The sequence below is a fragment of the Bubalus bubalis genome, chromosome 12 (assembly GCF_019923935.1).
Source record: "Bubalus bubalis isolate 160015118507 breed Murrah chromosome 12, NDDB_SH_1, whole genome shotgun sequence".
Classification (NCBI taxonomy): domain Eukaryota; kingdom Metazoa; phylum Chordata; class Mammalia; order Artiodactyla; family Bovidae; genus Bubalus; species Bubalus bubalis.
The window spans coordinates 9,563,613-9,580,679 of NC_059168.1; the positions used below are offsets into that span (position 1 = coordinate 9,563,613).

The following is a 17,067-nucleotide window of genomic DNA, read 5'->3' on the forward strand; positions in this document are numbered from 1 at the left end:
ACACAGGTGACAATTCAATCAATGAGTCTCTCCATCCTACCTTCTGCTGAGCAAGGGGCACAGCTCTGTTCTTTTAGTTGAAGAGCTTCTACGGGAATGGGACTGAGGTATATCCTGATTTTAAAACAATTTATTCAGAATATATGCAAGTGAGAGAAGAAAGGAGAAGAGAAATAGTGATGAGAGGACAAAAGGGGGAAGAGATGGACAAAGACAGAAAAAAGAGTAAAAAGAAAAAGGAATTCAGTATTTCCATGCTAGAGATGAGTCTTCCCTGGTGGCTCAGACAGAAAAGCATCTGCCTACAATGTGGGAGACCCAGGTTCGATCCCTGGGTCGGGAAGATCCTCTGGAGAAGGAAATGGCAACCCACTCCAGTACTCTTGCCTGGAAAATCCTATGGACAGAGGAGCCTGGTATGCTACAGTCTATGGGGTCGCAAAGAATCGGACACAACTGAGCAACTTCACTCACTCACTCATACTAGAGATGAGGGTGGTAAACCGCTTCTATAGAGGGGCAGGCGATTGACACTTTGAGCTTTGTGGGTCATATGAAAGTGGAGGCGCTCAGTCATGTCCGACTCTGCGACCCTGTGGACTGTAGCCCACCAGGCTCCTCAGTCCATGGGATTCTCCAGGCAAGAATATTGGAGCGGGTTGCCATCTCCTTCTCCAGGGGTTCTTCCTGACCCAGGGATCGAACCCAGGTCTCCCGCATTGCAGGCAGATGCTTTAACCTCTGAGCCACCAGGGAAGCCCATTGTGGTCATATGCTGCTGCTGCTAAGTCGCTTCAGTCGTGTCTGACTCTGTGCGACCCCATAGACGGCAGCCTACCAGGCTCCTCTGTCCATGGGATTTTCCAGGCAAGAGTACTGGAGTGGGTTGCCATTGCCTTCTCCATTGTGGTCATATAGTCTGCTGTTAATAGCTAAAAGCAGCCATAGACAACACATAAACAAGTGGGCATGGCTGAGTTTCAATAAAAGTTTATTTACAAAAACAGTTGTGGCTATAATCTGCCAACTCCTACCCTAGACGATGGAAAAAAATGGTCCAGATTTCCCGCATACATTTACTAGAACATTGGCAGAAGCACTGTTTGAAATAGTCAAAATCTAGAAATAACCCAAATATTCATCATTAGGATAAATTATAGCTTAGTCACTCAAAGGTTACAGCCCTGAAAATTAATGAACTATGATTGCAGACTTCAGTGTTGATGCCTCTAAAAACCATGCATGCAGTGTGAGAAAAACCAGTCACAAAAGAAAAGATGCCATGTGATTCCCCTCATGGTAAATTCAACATTAAGTAAAGCTGGGACTTCCCTGGTGGTCCTGTGGCTAAGACTGCACTTCCGATGCAGGGGGCTCAGGTTCGATTCCTGGTCCAGGAACTAAGATCCCATATGCTGCTCAGTGCAGCCAAAAAAAATTAAGTAAAAATAAACACTATAGATGCATATATAAAATATGGGAGGAAAAAAGTGATAAACTTAATCACCTCAGCACTTACTCATGGTGGGGAAAATGAAGGGTGCAACTGGGAGGAGCTCCCAGGGGGCTTCCAAGCTGGCTGGTAAAACACAGACCTACTTCTAGTTATTAATCTTTAAACTATAAAGCATGCACTATATATACTCTTTGGAATGTTTGATAATTTGCCATAAAATAAAGAGAGAAAGGAAAGCAGGGAAAGAATGAAGAGATGTGGGGAAAAAGGTGGGCAGGAAGAGTGGCGATCGGCACTCACTGAGGATGTAGCTTGTAGAGGGTCCCGTCCACACCCACGGTCACTTTGAGGGTGTCCAGCCCACGGTTTTCTCGTATTTTGTCCACTACGGCGGCCATGCCCGCACCGCAGAGCTGGGCTGCCCGGCGAGCCACCACGGTGCACACCTCCTTGACGATGATGCTGTCATCGCACGTGCTCTCGAGCCCTAAGTGGTGGAGGATGGCCCGGACCTGCAGCAGGGCCAGGCAGTCACTGGGGCAAGAGGAGACAGCCGGTGGTCAGTGACGTCCCAAGAGGGCCTGATGGCTTGCACTCCAGAGCCTGGCTCCTTCATCAGAAGCAGTTCTGGGGGACCTGGACTTCCAAGGGCTGGGGGTAAAAGCTACCGTCCGTGAGAGGTGGTTCCATTTTTAAACTCAATTCAGGAACTAGTGCTTATCACACCGGCCCACATGGACAGGAACACAAAGAAACAGCTCCCCACGCCACTTTATCCAGGCAAGGTGCACGCTGCTGCTACAAAACTGATACTCAAAAGGAAATTCACTGGCCATGATTCCACTTATTTGGAAATAGCAAAGACAGTGATGATGCTAATACATGACAGTTTTCAGTTGCAAAGCCCTTTCCTGTCCGATCTCTCATTGTTCACAGGCAAGCAGGACGGGCCTCAACAACAACATTAGATGCCTCTTCTACTTCTCCTCCCCTACTCTGGGTGGTCTGAATCTACCTGTGCTCTATTTATAGAAGAAGAAAATAGACCTGTAAACTGGAACAGTATTCTGTTTACTGGTGCAGATAACTTAGGGCCCCTCTCACGTAGGCTGTCTAGGTCCTGTTTTTCAATATGCCTGAGAGTAATATTAATGACAGCGTTAATTCCCAGAAGGCTCTGAAACTCAGCATTCTAATTTAGAGCAGACTTCTCGTCTCCACCATTAAACTGGAGGAAGAAGGCCTTGCTTTAATGAGCCACCACAGGATGCCACTTGATCCTGGTTGCCTATTACTGCAGCCAGCGGTTACGAAGGTCCTTCTTGCCAAGTACAGGGGCTTCAGTGAGTTATCTTCTGCCGTGCATTCCCACTTACATTCTGTGAGCAGCTATCTTTATTTCTACCTTTGAAATTGGTCTAGAACCAGCAATACTGCTTTGAACAGGTTCATCCAGCTTAGCATGATTTTTCACAAGAATATCATATATTTTCCCTTAAAATGCCAATTGTTCATAAAGTACTTTAAAACAACACTATATAGAGACAAACACGTTAGCTACTAAACTGACCTTTATGTAAGCCACACCCTGATCGGACCTGAACTGTGAAAATCCCAGCTTGTCTGTCCATGAAAAGGACACATGGCCCATCCTACTCCAGGCCCTAAATTCTCACCTCTCAATCTGAGACAGAAACTTGGTTTCAAAGATTCCCCTTGTCTTGAGCCGCTCTGAGATGCGGCCACGGAAGAGCAGCCCACGCTTGGTGAAATCGATGAGGATGTTACGAACAATCTCGCCCAAGTACATGCCGCTGATCATTTTCTCAAACCTGCAATGCAAGTAATGTTCATGGAGGTTAAAAAAGAAGTGTAGGATGTGCTGATACAGACCAGCCTTCACTACATTAGAAGGTAGAGAGCATACAGATTCCCACTGGTAGAACAGGAAATGCTATTTGACTCTCTTAGGCAGGATTCCTGGCATCCACACGTACTGACTCATAGCATTCAGTAAAATGTGTCCTGAGGCCTAAGGGAGTCCCTGAATTGACTCCATTTAATGGGTTCATTTTCCTTCCAAGGCTTATTCCTGACTTCTCAAGAAGGAACTCACACCAGACCCCACCCCACTTCCAGAAGAGCAGGATACTGAATCTTAATCCCTGATGTTGCTGAGAATTTAGCATGCTTTCCCTTCAACCTAATCATTTATTGCTTAAATAACTAGTGCCAGCTGAGAACTAAACTGGCCAAGAGAACTGAACATGACTGCTCAATAGTTTGAGGGTCTTCTGGCTCTGCCTAGTGCCTTTAAAAATATCAGCATTCTCGATTTCAACCAAGACTCCATCATCGTTTAATCTTATCTTACTCCAGCCTGTTTTCTTTCATTAATGCTTTCTGGCTGGTTCCTGGAGGCACTTTAGTCTGTGGCCTCTACTATAGACAAATGTTTGCAAGGGATATTCTGCAGAAGTACAGTCCCTGGTTAATCCAATTAGGAAACACTACATTCAACCTCTTCCTAATGGGACCCCACCATAACAAGGGCTTGGTGATGCTGGGGCCGCCCCCTTGTCCAGTATGACAATAGAGGATGCTATACACTGGATGGATGGAGAAAGGCTTGCTCCTATTCGCTTCCTGATTCTACCTGCCTCGCCCCAGCAATGCTTCTTCACCCTGATGGCAACAAGTGGTTCAACTGTCTGTTTTCCCTCAAGTCCCACACCTAGGTTTTAACACTTTCTCTCACCTGTCCAGTCCTCACAGTAGGAGCTGCTTCCTACATGTATACTAACTTCTGTGCTACTCAGCAACCCCCTTTGATCTTTTCATCCCTCTAAAACCTGGGTGACCAACTCCAATTCTCCTTGCAACATAACTGTTGTGATTTTGTTTTCCCAAATGGACTTCGAGACCATCACAGTTCAACAGGGCAAAAAGGACTTAACCCAGAACTTCCCAGATGTATCGAGAAGAAGCCCTTTCCAAAGAAATCTCTTCTGTTAACATCTCAAGAGAATGAGCATCCTGGGATTTGCTGTTGTGGGTGACTCATCACTGTTCAGTTCTGAGATAAACATACCAGAGCCCACACGCAGCTGGGCGCCTACCTCTGTCTGCCAGGGTTGAGGGAAAGTTCATCCACAGCTGCATCAAATTCTGTGCGCAAGTCATCGAGGCATCCGTTGTCCCCGAAGGCCCCCCACTCCATGTTGACACACATCCGCCCCTCTTCCCCTTCCACCAGCTCAACATTCCGCATCTCCTCCATGTAGCAGGCATTGCTGCCTGTGCCTGCCAATCAAGAGAGGTCAGTTAGGGCCTCCCTCGGCACCATCCCCCACCCCCCAGGCTCTGTGACCCTGCAGGGGAAAGACAGTCCAAGTCCTCACCAACAATGAGGCCGACTTCACAGTGAGGGTCTTCATAGCCACAGGTCATCATAGTCCCAACTGTATCATTCACCACGGCAACCACGTCCAGGTCAAACTCCTGAGAACAACAGCAGATCCCAATCCCCAAATGAGCCACAATATTCTCCCTCAGACACTTGCAGGGGAGATTTAGATGTGTATAAAACTTATTGGTGGCTCAGAGGTTAAAGCTCCTGCCTGCAATGCAGGAGACCTGGGTTCGATCCCTGGGTTGGGAAGATCCCCTGGAGAAGGAAATGGCAACCCACTCCAGTATTCTTGCCTGGAGAATCCCATGGACGGAGGAGCCTGGTGGGCTACAGTCCATGGAGTCACAAAGAGGTGGACACGACTGAGTGACTTCACTCTCAAAGCTTATATAAAGAAAGCTGAGTGCCGAGGAATTGATGCTTTTGAACTGTGGTGTTGGAGAAGACTCTTCAGAGTCCCTTGGACTGCAAGGAGATCCAACCAGTCAATCCTAAAGGAGATCAGTCCTGAGTGTTCATTGGAAGGACTGATGCTAAAGCCGAAACTCCAATACTTCAGCTACCTCATGCGAAGAGCTGACTCATTGGAAAAGACCCTGATGCTGGGTGGGATTGGGGGCAGGAGGTGACGACAGAGGATGGGATGGCTGGATGGCATTATCAACTCGATGGACATGGGTTTGGGTAAACTCCGGGAGTTGGTGATGGACAGGGAGGCCTGGCGTGCTGCAGTTCATGGGGTCACAAAGAGTCAGACACGACTGAGCGACTGAACTGAACTGAACTGAACCAACAGTTTATATAGCAGGGCTTATTTGCTCTGCTTAAATGTCACCTCCTCAGAGACCTTCCCTGGTTATAGTATTTAAAAGAATGCGCTTCCCCAGCACCACTCACCCTGTCCTCACCCAACTTCATTTCCTTCATAGCACAAAAGCACCTGACGTTAGCTCACGGTTTGTCTATAGAATGAGAGCTTGTGGCCATTCCTGAATCCCCAGTTGCCTAGAGGAAGGCTTAACAGACCATGGACACTCACAAACTGCTGAAGGACTACAATGATTATCCCTGTGACCAGCACAACTGCACTTAACAGTCCCCCCGCTTTGTACACAGAGACCCCTTCAGGCCTCGTGCTGTGCCTCCCCTACCTCTCGCCGGTGGATGGCTTCCTTCAGCAGCATAACTACGTCCTCACCCTCGCAGCCAGACGCCTTGAAGCCTTTAGTCCACTTCAGGAGGATGCTCTAAAAATCACACATGGGCAGGGAGGTGGATATCAGAGAAGGACTCTTGGCTCATTCTCTAGTTGTCAACCTCACAGGTTATCAGAGGCCCTTTGAAAACCGATCATCTCACCCACAAGTTCTTCTAAACCTATCTCACCTACTAGAAGGGCCTACTGTGCTCCAGGCATTGGGCTAAGCACAGCACATGTGCTACACCATTTAATCCTCACAGCAACTCTGTGAAAAGCCTGTCATTATCGTGCCCATTTTACAGGTAACTCTGGCCTTGGAGTAAACCGCCCAAGGCCTGCAGCTTGGAACAGAGGAGGCCCTCACCCCCAGGCTCACCAACTCCGATGCACGGGCTCATAAGCACCACACAACTGCCCCTGCCAAGGAGCTAAGCTCTATACGCTCGTTGCCCTCACCAGGAAAAACAGTTTGCCTGAACATCACACAGAGGGGTCGGTTTGTGTCTGAATTTTCAGACTCCACTATGAAGTGAACGACTACCCTCTGCTGAGTTACAGGGCCTTTCAGGAGCAGATATATGATGGCTTTGAATATGGGGGGCTGTTTCATATACTGCTCCCTGGTTCCCTCTGTGCTGCTTCAGTCCATCAGGGAATAGGCATCCAGGATCCCCACACCACTCTTGAGAGGCCGGAACCCAAACAAGGACCACATGCTTACTATCTACCCACTGCATGGTTTCTCCAGGACTTGCTTGGTTTCTCACGGCCCAGGGGTTTAATATCACGAGTCCCACTGTGTTCGGATCCCAGGAAACTCAGAAAAACAAAGTTCAATCTCAGTAGTGACCTAGTTTACACACCTATATCCAAACCACTCTGATTTTCTTATTTATAAATTAGCTCGACATCTCTGATGAAATTTTGTATTCGGTACTTTCAAGAATTCGGAATGTTGAAATAACATTACTGTAAGTGGTCCTTAAATAATACGGCATGCAGAGGCCCCAACAGCTGGGGAGAGCTGCCCGTGGCCACCAGCTAAGCCAGGCAGCTTGAGGCCTCTAGGCTTCAGAACCTGCTGATTTCCCCATCAACAGACTGATCTCAGCAGAGCAGAACCCAACTTATAGACAGAACAACAGATAGAACCCAGCTTCTGCTTCTCTTGTTCTTAGCTTTCACAGTTCTAGACTGAATATCTGATGCTTACAGAAACTTAGAACATATGGCATAAATGCAATACAATGACCTGGAATTTTACTATTCAGGCACAAAAAGAAACAGTTGGCATGTCTTGGGAGCCACCAGATAATAAACATATATATGTCTATAAGCATATATATACATGCTACACTTGAAAAGTATGTTAAAAATATTTCAGTAGAAGTATACTTGAAAAGTCTGTTAAAAATATTTCAGTAGAAGAAGTCTAGAAGCATATAAACTGGAATTTTTTTTTATCTTCCTATTAATCACATTTTGTACATTTCTGTATTATAGAGTTTATACTTTTCTTAAAAATATTTTTCTGGTCTTACCACCAGATTTTTCCCAAATCATTGAGATTCCTTCCAAAAAACTAGTCGCTAATATGAGGCAGTGAATGACTCATGACTTAACTGTTTCCCAACTGTTGAATAACTTAATTTGTTTCTAATGACTGTTATAATAAGCAATGTTTCATTAAATATCACATAAATGCTTATATACATGTTTGAATAAGTACTTTTGGTAAACTGATGCAAATGAGAAGGCTTTGAAAACCAATGCATTAATACTGAAAAAAATAATATGTTGAGACAAAGAAGCTGGAAAAATGAAAAGCAATCCTAGACTAACACTGGACAAATGTTAACAGATGTTGGGAAACACTGGGTTCGGCAGGGTTTTCACCAGGACTTCCTGACACCTGACCTGTGGTAGCAGTGCACGTGGTAAATCTAACTCGCAGAGGGAGGACTAGGAGGCATTTACAAAACTCAGCTGCGTGACATAAGGGCTGCTGTGAGCGCACCGGATCTTTATCCCCTGCTTCAGTCACCAAGGCAAGTTGGCAGGGAATAAAAAGCAAAGGCGACACTAGGGAAATATCACGACATCCAAACAGGAGATGGAGTGAAATGTCCCGAGCCCAGAACAGGGGCCTCAGCTGAGCATAACTGACAGCATGGACTCATGTGTCCAGAAACTGGAATCAAATCACGGCTTAGCCACTCGCAGGCTACATGACCTGCAAGATACTTGGCCTCTCTGTAGACCTGGTTTTCCTTTCTGCAAAATGGGCACACAAACACCTACCTTATGTGGTTGCTGTGAGGGTTAAATGAGGAAACCTAGCAGAGTACCTTGCACAAAATACTTAAAAAAACGTCAGTTGTTGATATTATCAGCAGCATCATCGTCATCCCAAAGATTGTTACCTACTTCACTCTCACCAGCTCTGACTTGCTCATTCCCATCAACAAGCCCTTCCCCATGACTGATCCCTAATGCCTGTCTTTTCTTCCTCTTGGGTCAGCTTTCTCCCTTGCTCAAAACTCTGGCTGGTTCAGAGTTAGTAAAGCCCATGGGAGAGCCCTCCAGGAAAGCACTGTTACCTCGTCCAGGCTGTTCTGCTGGCAGGGGAAGGAGAAAGTGAAACCTAGAGGCAGGGACACACCCTTCATGCCCATGTACTCCAGGAAGTCTGCAATGCACTGGACGATGTGGTCGAAGAGCTGTAAGGAGAAGTTGGGCTCTGAGCAGGGTGGTGGGTGGGCCAGGGCAGGCTGTACCCAGCAGGGCCTGAACACTGACTCTGGGCCTTTACCCAAGAGAAAAGCCAGCTCGGGCACATACTTAAGTAAAGGCCAGCCAGAGCCCTAGCCCACCTACTCCTCCCCAGGACCACGGGTGAAAGCAGAGAAAGCACTGTCCTCCCGGGTGAGAAGCAGGTATCTCCCGGAGTCCCCTCCCAGAGGATCCCTTGTCTTACCTCGTCCCCTGTGCCATGCATGACCTCCTGTGGGATAGAGTAGATCTTGTTGTGCATCTCCACCCCACGTCGCTTCCCGTTCCGTACACGCACCAGCAGGACCCGGAAATTGGTACCCCCAAGGTCCAAGGCCAGGAAGTCGCCTTTCTCTGGAAAATAAGCCCAGGAAGATAATTCACTGGGGCTAAAGAGACTGACAGTCACCTCCCTCTAATGGGGAGCTCTCCCAGGAGGCCTTGGACAACCTCAGCATAATAGACAGTGGTTTAGTCACTAAGTTGTGTCCGATTCTTGCAACCCCATGAACTGTAGCCCGCCAGGCTCCTCTGTCCATGAGATTTCCCAGGCAAGAATACTGGAGTAGGTTGCCATTTCCTTCTCCATGATAGACAGTAAGCTCTACCTAATGATAAAGAAAATAACAACCCTGGGATTAGAGATTTCCTGGCTCCTTAGTGGTTCTCAAATGAATTCAAGTTGCAGGATCCCAGGAATTATAATGATCTCCAGAATACAGGAAAGAAAACGGTGATATGGTACACTCCAAAATATCCAGACATGCCACCTGTACAAAATCAAAGACCACCTTACCTAAGGTTCCAGAATAGAGAAGAGAGAAGGAACAACAGAGTCCAACTCTTTAAAGAAAACTGAAGGGAAATCTTTCTAAATGAGAAAACCCTCCTTTGTAGGACAGTCACAATGCACTGCATGCCTCAATCACAGTTTCCATGCAACCCTCAGGCAGCTGCAAGAGGGAGGCACTGCGTTCCCCTCTATAGAGGAGCGAGACCTGGCTGAACTAGGGTGCAACAATACACCTGTCCCTGGTAGCACAAAGCAGCCATAAACAATATGTAAGCAAATGGGCATGGTTGTGTACTAATAAAACTTTATTTGTAAAAATGGGCAGTGGGCTAGATTTAGACCATGGATTTTAGTTTGCCAACCCCTGACCTTATATGAGCTAACCCTGGAACCAAAATTCCTAGATTTGAATCCAGCTCTATCATCTTCTAGTTGGGTAGGTTTCTTAATTCCCCTGTGCCTAGGTTTTGTGTAAAACATAATAGCTTATTAACAAACAAAATTAACTACTAGTGTCTGTTAACAGTTGAATATTAAATGAATTAATACGTGTGGAATGCTTAGAGAAGCGTTTGACACATAGTAAGCAAGTATTTACTATGATTACTGTTCAGTTTTAGCAAAGGAGTACCTTGGTTGAGCTCACTGAACACCAGAATTTCCCAGTACTACAGCTGAAGAAACATATTCAACAATCTGACCTGAACACCTAATGCTAAGGCTAAGGGAGTCCCCTTGGAGTGACTGAGCCCTGTGGTGAGCTGGGTGGCAGCCCTTCTGCATACCTGTGCCATCAGGGGTGGCACACACGTAGGTGGGCAGCATCTTGACGGGAGCAATGGCGTGAGTCTCCTTGCGCAGACCTCGCTCCATTTCTATCTTCATCCTCCTCTTGACCTCCAGCAGCTGCTCACGGCTCAGCTTCAGAGACTCCAGGGTCTTCTGGCGGGCTCGGTGCTGATCGGCCAGCCGATAGGCCACTGCCGTCACCATGGCTGCCCCCTTGCCACTGCCATCCTCAGAGCGGAGGAAGCGGACGTCACAGTCAGGCACCAGGCGCCGCACGGTCTTGTGAAGACGCTTGGCAAAGCTGCAGTCACAGAGACGGGGTAAGAGTTGGGTGCCCACAGGCAGGGTCAGTGGTACAAATGTTTGGGGCAGTAGCTCACCACCTCAGCCCAAATGACACCCTAAACACTCTCTCCCTACTCTTTCCCAGGTTAGGGGTCACTGCATAAAAGCTCAAAATATTTAACTGCAACCACCCTGTGAAAAGAAAAGCACCCTTCTGGGAAGCCACCATCTCCTGCACACACTCACAGAAGACCCCCTCCTCACAGGCCCCAGCTCCTCTGCCCAACTTATCAGCCTCAGGGGACTCTGACACCAACTACTATTCATCAACTCAGCAGATGCTGCCTAGGAAAGACCCAAACACAGAAACGTCAAAATGCTCTTCTAGACTTCGGCCTCTCTTTGGCTGCTTTCTGCCAAGAACACCAGAGGTGTCTGAACAGCTAAGGATTTGTGTGGTGGCTGCTTGGAGCCACGGTCTCCAAGGCCTTACTACTCCAAGTGTGGCCCACGGGCCAGCAGCATCCCTGGGTGCTATTAGAGACACAGGATCTCAGGCTGAACCCAGATCTTCCGAACCAGAATCTGCCTCTTAACTAGATCCTCTAGTCATCTGTGTGCACTTTAAAGTTTCTGAAACACTGGACCAGGAGCCTAGGGCATGGAAGGGCTGAGACCCTCCGCATTCCCCTTCAGTTAATGAAGGGCCATTGACCTGGCGTTCTTATTAGGTGAAAATGATGAGCTAAGTGGGTACCATAGAAAAAAATATCTTTCAAGTCCCAACTGAAATTTGAATATTTAAGCACTTATGACCAAGGGATCAAAACATAGATGGCAGGACAGGATTAATTCAATACCTAGGTGAGCCAGAGAAGCTGGAACTAAGAAAGTACAAAAAAAGAGTCCCCAGAAGCCAGGAGAGCTCCGAGGAAAGCCTCCACCCATGCCAAGGTCAGTACACTTCCAGCTCCCACTTGCCCAGTGGGGAGCTTACATTCCACAAAGAACCTGGATGCCATGGCCCATCTCCACCATCCCCACAGTGCAACCCTGAGTTCCTGGGGAGTCAGGCCTCTCAGAGGGCCCGCGTGCTGACTCACTGGGGGTGCTTCTTGTAGACCGAGCCGTCGACCCCGACAGTGGAGCGCAGCCGGTCCACGCCTTTGTTCTCCTTGATGCGCCGCAGCACGGCCGCCAGTGTGGCCGCGCACAGGCTGGCCGAGCGTGTGGACACGATCTGGCAGACCCGATGAGTGGCCACGCAGTCCTCATGTGTCGGGTCCAGGCCCAGGCGCACCAGGATCTCACGGGCCTTCCGGATGCCATCCTTCTCCCTGGGGAACAGAAACAGCATGTGAGCAGGCATCTACTCACCGTGGCCGGTGGGAGGGAAGATGTGTGCCCACAGAGAAAGCCCTCGGCCCCAGCAAATGCCACGTCCCAGGGAAGGCAGACACCCGCCTCGCTGCTCTGCCCACCTATGGAACAAGGAGGCGAAGAAAGCACAAGCTGAGGTCTTCTTTCCCCCTCCACTGCCCCCAACACACACACAGTACTTCAGGTGCCCCTGGTTCCCCAGTGAGAACAACCAAGTTTCCTTATGCACACACTATGGGAGGACAAGGCCCTGTTCCTGGGGCTTTACACACCAAGTTGTGTGTGTATCAGTTTGCTTATCTCAGGATAGTGGGAATGTTGTCCCTGCCACCAACTCTCTGACCACAGGAACCCAGCTGTGGAGCCCACCCTACTTTCTCTCTATCAAGGAGTCAGTCTGTTGCACTTCACAATGCAGTTGGCAGTGCTTTAACTTGCATCTAAAGATGTTGGTCAAGGGTTGATGCTTTGGGATTAGCCCTCTTTTTAGGGGGAACTAAGTGTCCACAAATATCGAGCACTGTCATTTCCTCCAAGTTTAACAAGGAGGTACAGTTCATTCAAGTATCCCACTAATAACAAAGTCATTTGGACTGTCTCACTGCTCCTGTTAGCACCAGAATCATCTCCTCTCCACCATCTGGTGCCTGAAACAAGGCCTCCTCAAGTGACAAGTGGAAGTCCAAGAAGAGGAAACCAGGCCTTCCCTGGTGGCTCAGTGGTAAAGAATCCACCTGCCAATGTAGGAGACACAGGTTCGATCCCTCGTCTGGGTAGATTCCACATGCCACAGAGATTCTAAGCCCATGTGCCACACTATTGAACCTGGGCTCTAGAGCCCGGGAACCACAACTACTTTGCCCACGTGCTACTGAAGCCAATGAGTCCATGCTCCACAACGAGAGAAACAACCACAACGAAAAGCCCATGCACAGCAATGAAAAGCCGCCCCTACTCACTGAAACTAGAGGAAAGTCTGCACAGCAATGCAGATACAGCACAGTCAAAAACAAATAAATAAATAAAGCTGCGGTTTAAAAAAAAAAACAAACAGGAAACCAAGTCCAACTTTTTGGATATCGCTGATTGAAAAACAAAAATCAGGCCATGCTCACTCCCATTCCCGCTGCTCAGTGAAAATACAGGCCTCAACTCTAACTTTTGGAACTAATGGGCCATCCAAGGACCTCTTTTTCTGTTATGAAGCAGGAGTCAGGATAGAGCCCTTTCTGAAAATCACCAGTAGGGAATGATTGTCTGAGGAGGTCTTACAGATAGCTGAGAAGTGAAAGACAAAGGAGAAAGAGAAAGATACACCCAACTAAATGAGTTCCAGAGAATACCAAGGAGAGAGAAGAAAGCCTTCTAAGTGACCAATGCAAAGAAATAGAGAAAAACAATAGACTGGGAAAGACTAGAAATCAACTCAAGAAAACTGGAGATACCAAGGGAACATTTCATGCAAAGATGGGCACAATAAAGGACACAGATGGCAAGGACCTAAAAGAAGCAGCAGAGATTTTTTTAAAATGGCAAGAATTCACTGAAGAGTTGTACAAATGCCTTAATGATCCAGATAACCACAATGATGTGGTCACTCACCTACAGCCAGACATCCTAGAGGTGAAGTCAAGTAGGTCTTAGGAAGCATCACTACAAAGTTAGTGGTGGTGATGGAATTCCAGCTGAGCTATTTCAAATCCTAAAAGATGATGCTGTTAAAGTGCTGGGCTCAATATGCCAGCAAACCTGGAAAACTCAGCAATGGCCACAGGACTGGAAAAGGTCAGTTTTCATTCCAATCCCAAAGAAGGGCAATGCCAAAGAATGTTGAAACTATCATACAATTTTGTTCATTTCACATGCTAGCAAGATAATGCTTAAAATCCTTCAAACTAGGTTCAACAGTATGTGAGCCAAGAACTTTCAGATGTACAATCTGGATTTAGGAAAGGCAGGGGAATCAGAGATCAAGTTGCCAACATCTGTTGAATCATAGAAAACGCAAGGAAATTCCAGAAAAATATGTACTTTTGCTTCACTGACTATGCTAAAGCCTTTGTGTGGATCACAACAAACTGTGGAAATTCTTACAGAGATGGGAATATCAGACCACCTACCTGCCTCCTGAGAAATCTGTATGCAGGTCAAGAAGCAACAGTTAGAACTGGACATAAAACAATGAACTGGTTCAAAACTGGGAAAAGAGTATGTCAAGACTATATATTGTCACCCTGTTTATTTTACTTCTATGCAGAGTACATTATGTGAAATGCCGGGCTGGATGAATCACAAGCTGGAGTCAAGATTGCCAGGAGAAATGTCAATAACCTCAGATATGCAGATGGTCCCATCGTAATGGCAGAGAGCAAAGAGGAACTAAAGAGCCTCTTGATGAAGGTGAAAGAGGAGAGTGGAAAAGCTGGCGTAAAACTCAACGTTCAAAAAACAAAGATCATAACATCCAGTCCCATCATTTCATGGCAAATAGATGGGCAAAGAAATGAAAACAGTGGCAGATTTTATTTTCTCAGGCTCCAAAATCACTGCAGATGGTGACTGCAGCCATGAAATTAAAAGACACTTGCTCTTTGGTAGAAAAGCTATGACAAACCCAGACAGCATATTAAAAGCAGAAATATCACTTTGCAGACAAAGGTCCATATAATCAAACCTATGGTTTTTCCAGTAGTCATGTACAGATGTGAGAGTTAAGAAGGCTGAGGGCTAAAGAACTGATGCTTTCAAATTGTGGTGCTGGAGAAGACTCTTGAGAGTTCCTTGGATTGCAAGGAGATCAAACCAGTCAATCCTAGAGGAAATCAGTCCTGAATATTCATTGGAAGGACTGATGCTGAAGCTGAAGCTCCAATACCTTGGCCACCTGATGTGAAGAGTCAATTCATTGGAAAAGCCCCTGATTCTGAGAAAGACTGAGGGCAGGAGAGGAAGGGGGCATCAGCGATGAGATGGTTGGATGGCATCACTGAACCAATGGACATGAGTTTGAGCAAACTCCAGGAGATAGTAAAGGACAGGGAAGTCTGCGTGCTGCAGTCCATGGAATCGCAAAGGGTCAGACACCACTTAGCAACAAAACAACAAAAGAGAATGAAATGCCAGGGCTTCAGGAAAGAGAAGTAGATGAAAATGAATCATTGAAGGGTCCACAGGGAACCTCTAGCATAAAGCTGAGATCCCTGTGCCAGGCAGGAACTCGAGTACAAAAGTGAAAATCCTTGCATGGGGGCCAGCTTTCCCCAGCACCATGAGTCACTCTGGTAGTCGGCACATTCAAAACAGACACAAGTGGAAAATATGTGGCAAGTGACATCAAGCCATAGGCCCGCCACGTGAGGCCAAGGCCTCACGCTGGGTGAGACCTTCCTGCTGTCCACATGTGAAGAGTCAACAGCCTGAGCTTCTTCCTCATTCCCCAGCCATCTGTCCACCCTTCTGAGGTCCCAGCAAACAGAGAAGGACCCGAAGCTTACCCTTCAATATCTGAAACATCTTTGGTCTCAAAATGGCCTGTGGCAAGAAGTTCAGGGCTGAGCTTCCCCCCAAAAAGCAGCTCCTCCTTGGCCATCTTCACCAGGATAAGCCTCACCAGTTCCCCCATGTACATTCCACTGATCATCTTTTCAAATCTGCAGAGAGAGATACAGCAAAAAAACCTAAGTCTCTGCTGCCAGTAAACTTGACCCGTCCTTGTGGAAGCAGCCCGCACGCATGCCGCCTATGCAGAACAAAGGGCAAACGTGTGCAGCACTGACTAGAGTGAGATGTGTAGAGAAGTGACAGCTGGGCACAAACGGGGTTGGAGGCACTGGGAGCTTAGGCTGCCTCTGCAGGCAGGTGGGCCTCGAACTATGGAGAAGGAGGGTCCTTTAGCAGCCAAACCAAACACCAAGGGAGTGTGGGACACTCCACCAAAGCTTGAATTTGAGGTGAAGTGGGTTATGTGGTAGGGTAGCAATTTTTAATAAACTTTTTCTCTAGCAAGGAAATGCTCTTTTAAAATGAATTCTTATGCAAAACCTCAGTATTTATCTCAAGCAGAAAAAAAAAAAAAAAAAACCACACACACAGGTCAGTCTAATTAAACTTGGGAGCACAGGGCTAGCAACTCGTCACCTCAAACTTCCTTCCCCTTGCAGGCTATTTGTGGCTTCCTGAGAAAACAGAACAATGTGGGCTAGGAGGGGGATTGGGCAAGAATAGGGACCGGTGAGAAGGAGCTCTAAGTGTCACACGGTTTGGGGAATCTGGAAGTGAGACATGTTGGCAGTTTCTGAGCAGGAAGGCGACAAGATAGCTGAGAGGGAAGTTGGGTAATTTATTTTTTCAACACTAGGTGACACTGTTTTCTTTATAAGACAGTCTTCCTGGCTTAGATATACGACAGGCGAAACCAAGCCCTTGCAATTCTTTCTAGCCAAAAAAAAAAAGGCCCTTTCCTGGTATCTTAGAAAGGATCTAGGTCCCACACAGGGCCTTCAGAGAAGGCCCAGAGCAGGGTGTGGAAGAAATTCCGAAGTCACCTGGTGCACACTACAAGAGAAGAAGCCGGGCCCTCAGGAAGTGACTTGCCCAAGACCCAGACACAGGTATGGCAGAACTAGAGCTAAGTGGAGAGCTGGCAAAGCTGCTTGAGCAGGAGGTATGTTTAAAATGTTTAAGCACCACACAGGCACGCTGCCTAAGAGGCAGCCCAGCTTCGGCAGTAAGGAACTCACATGTCTACTTCCGTACCTTCTCCAAAACAGCTGGTGCTGTGAGAGATAACGGAGGGCGCCAGTGGGGCTCTGAAGTGTGAGTGGTAAAAGTTTTTATCTCAGGTTTTAAAAACACTTTGTTTCAGTCGGTGTTTGGGACGCATTTATTTAGAAATATAACGAGTGAGAAAAAAGTTCGTATTCAAGCCCAGCAATAACTTCAGGGATAGTTGATCCATTGGCAATATGTCCTCCCAGCCT

At 47.2% G+C, this 17,067-nt stretch overlaps 1 protein-coding gene across 1 annotated transcript in view; it reads right to left on the minus strand.

The window, feature by feature from the left end:
* HK2 (hexokinase 2) overlaps positions 1–17,067 on the minus strand; it is a 70,336-nt gene that overhangs the window by 3,004 nt on the left and 50,265 nt on the right. The window contains exons 8-17 of the mRNA XM_006067902.4: positions 15,583–15,738; positions 11,812–12,045; positions 10,420–10,724; positions 9,047–9,195; positions 8,670–8,789; positions 6,020–6,115; positions 4,858–4,957; positions 4,576–4,759; positions 3,133–3,288; positions 1,757–1,990 (exon numbers count right to left, since the gene is read on the minus strand). Coding sequence (XP_006067964.1) covers positions 1,757–1,990; positions 3,133–3,288; positions 4,576–4,759; positions 4,858–4,957; positions 6,020–6,115; positions 8,670–8,789; positions 9,047–9,195; positions 10,420–10,724; positions 11,812–12,045; positions 15,583–15,738 — 1,734 coding nt within the window. The remainder of the gene's footprint in view (positions 1–1,756; positions 1,991–3,132; positions 3,289–4,575; positions 4,760–4,857; positions 4,958–6,019; positions 6,116–8,669; positions 8,790–9,046; positions 9,196–10,419; positions 10,725–11,811; positions 12,046–15,582; positions 15,739–17,067) is intronic.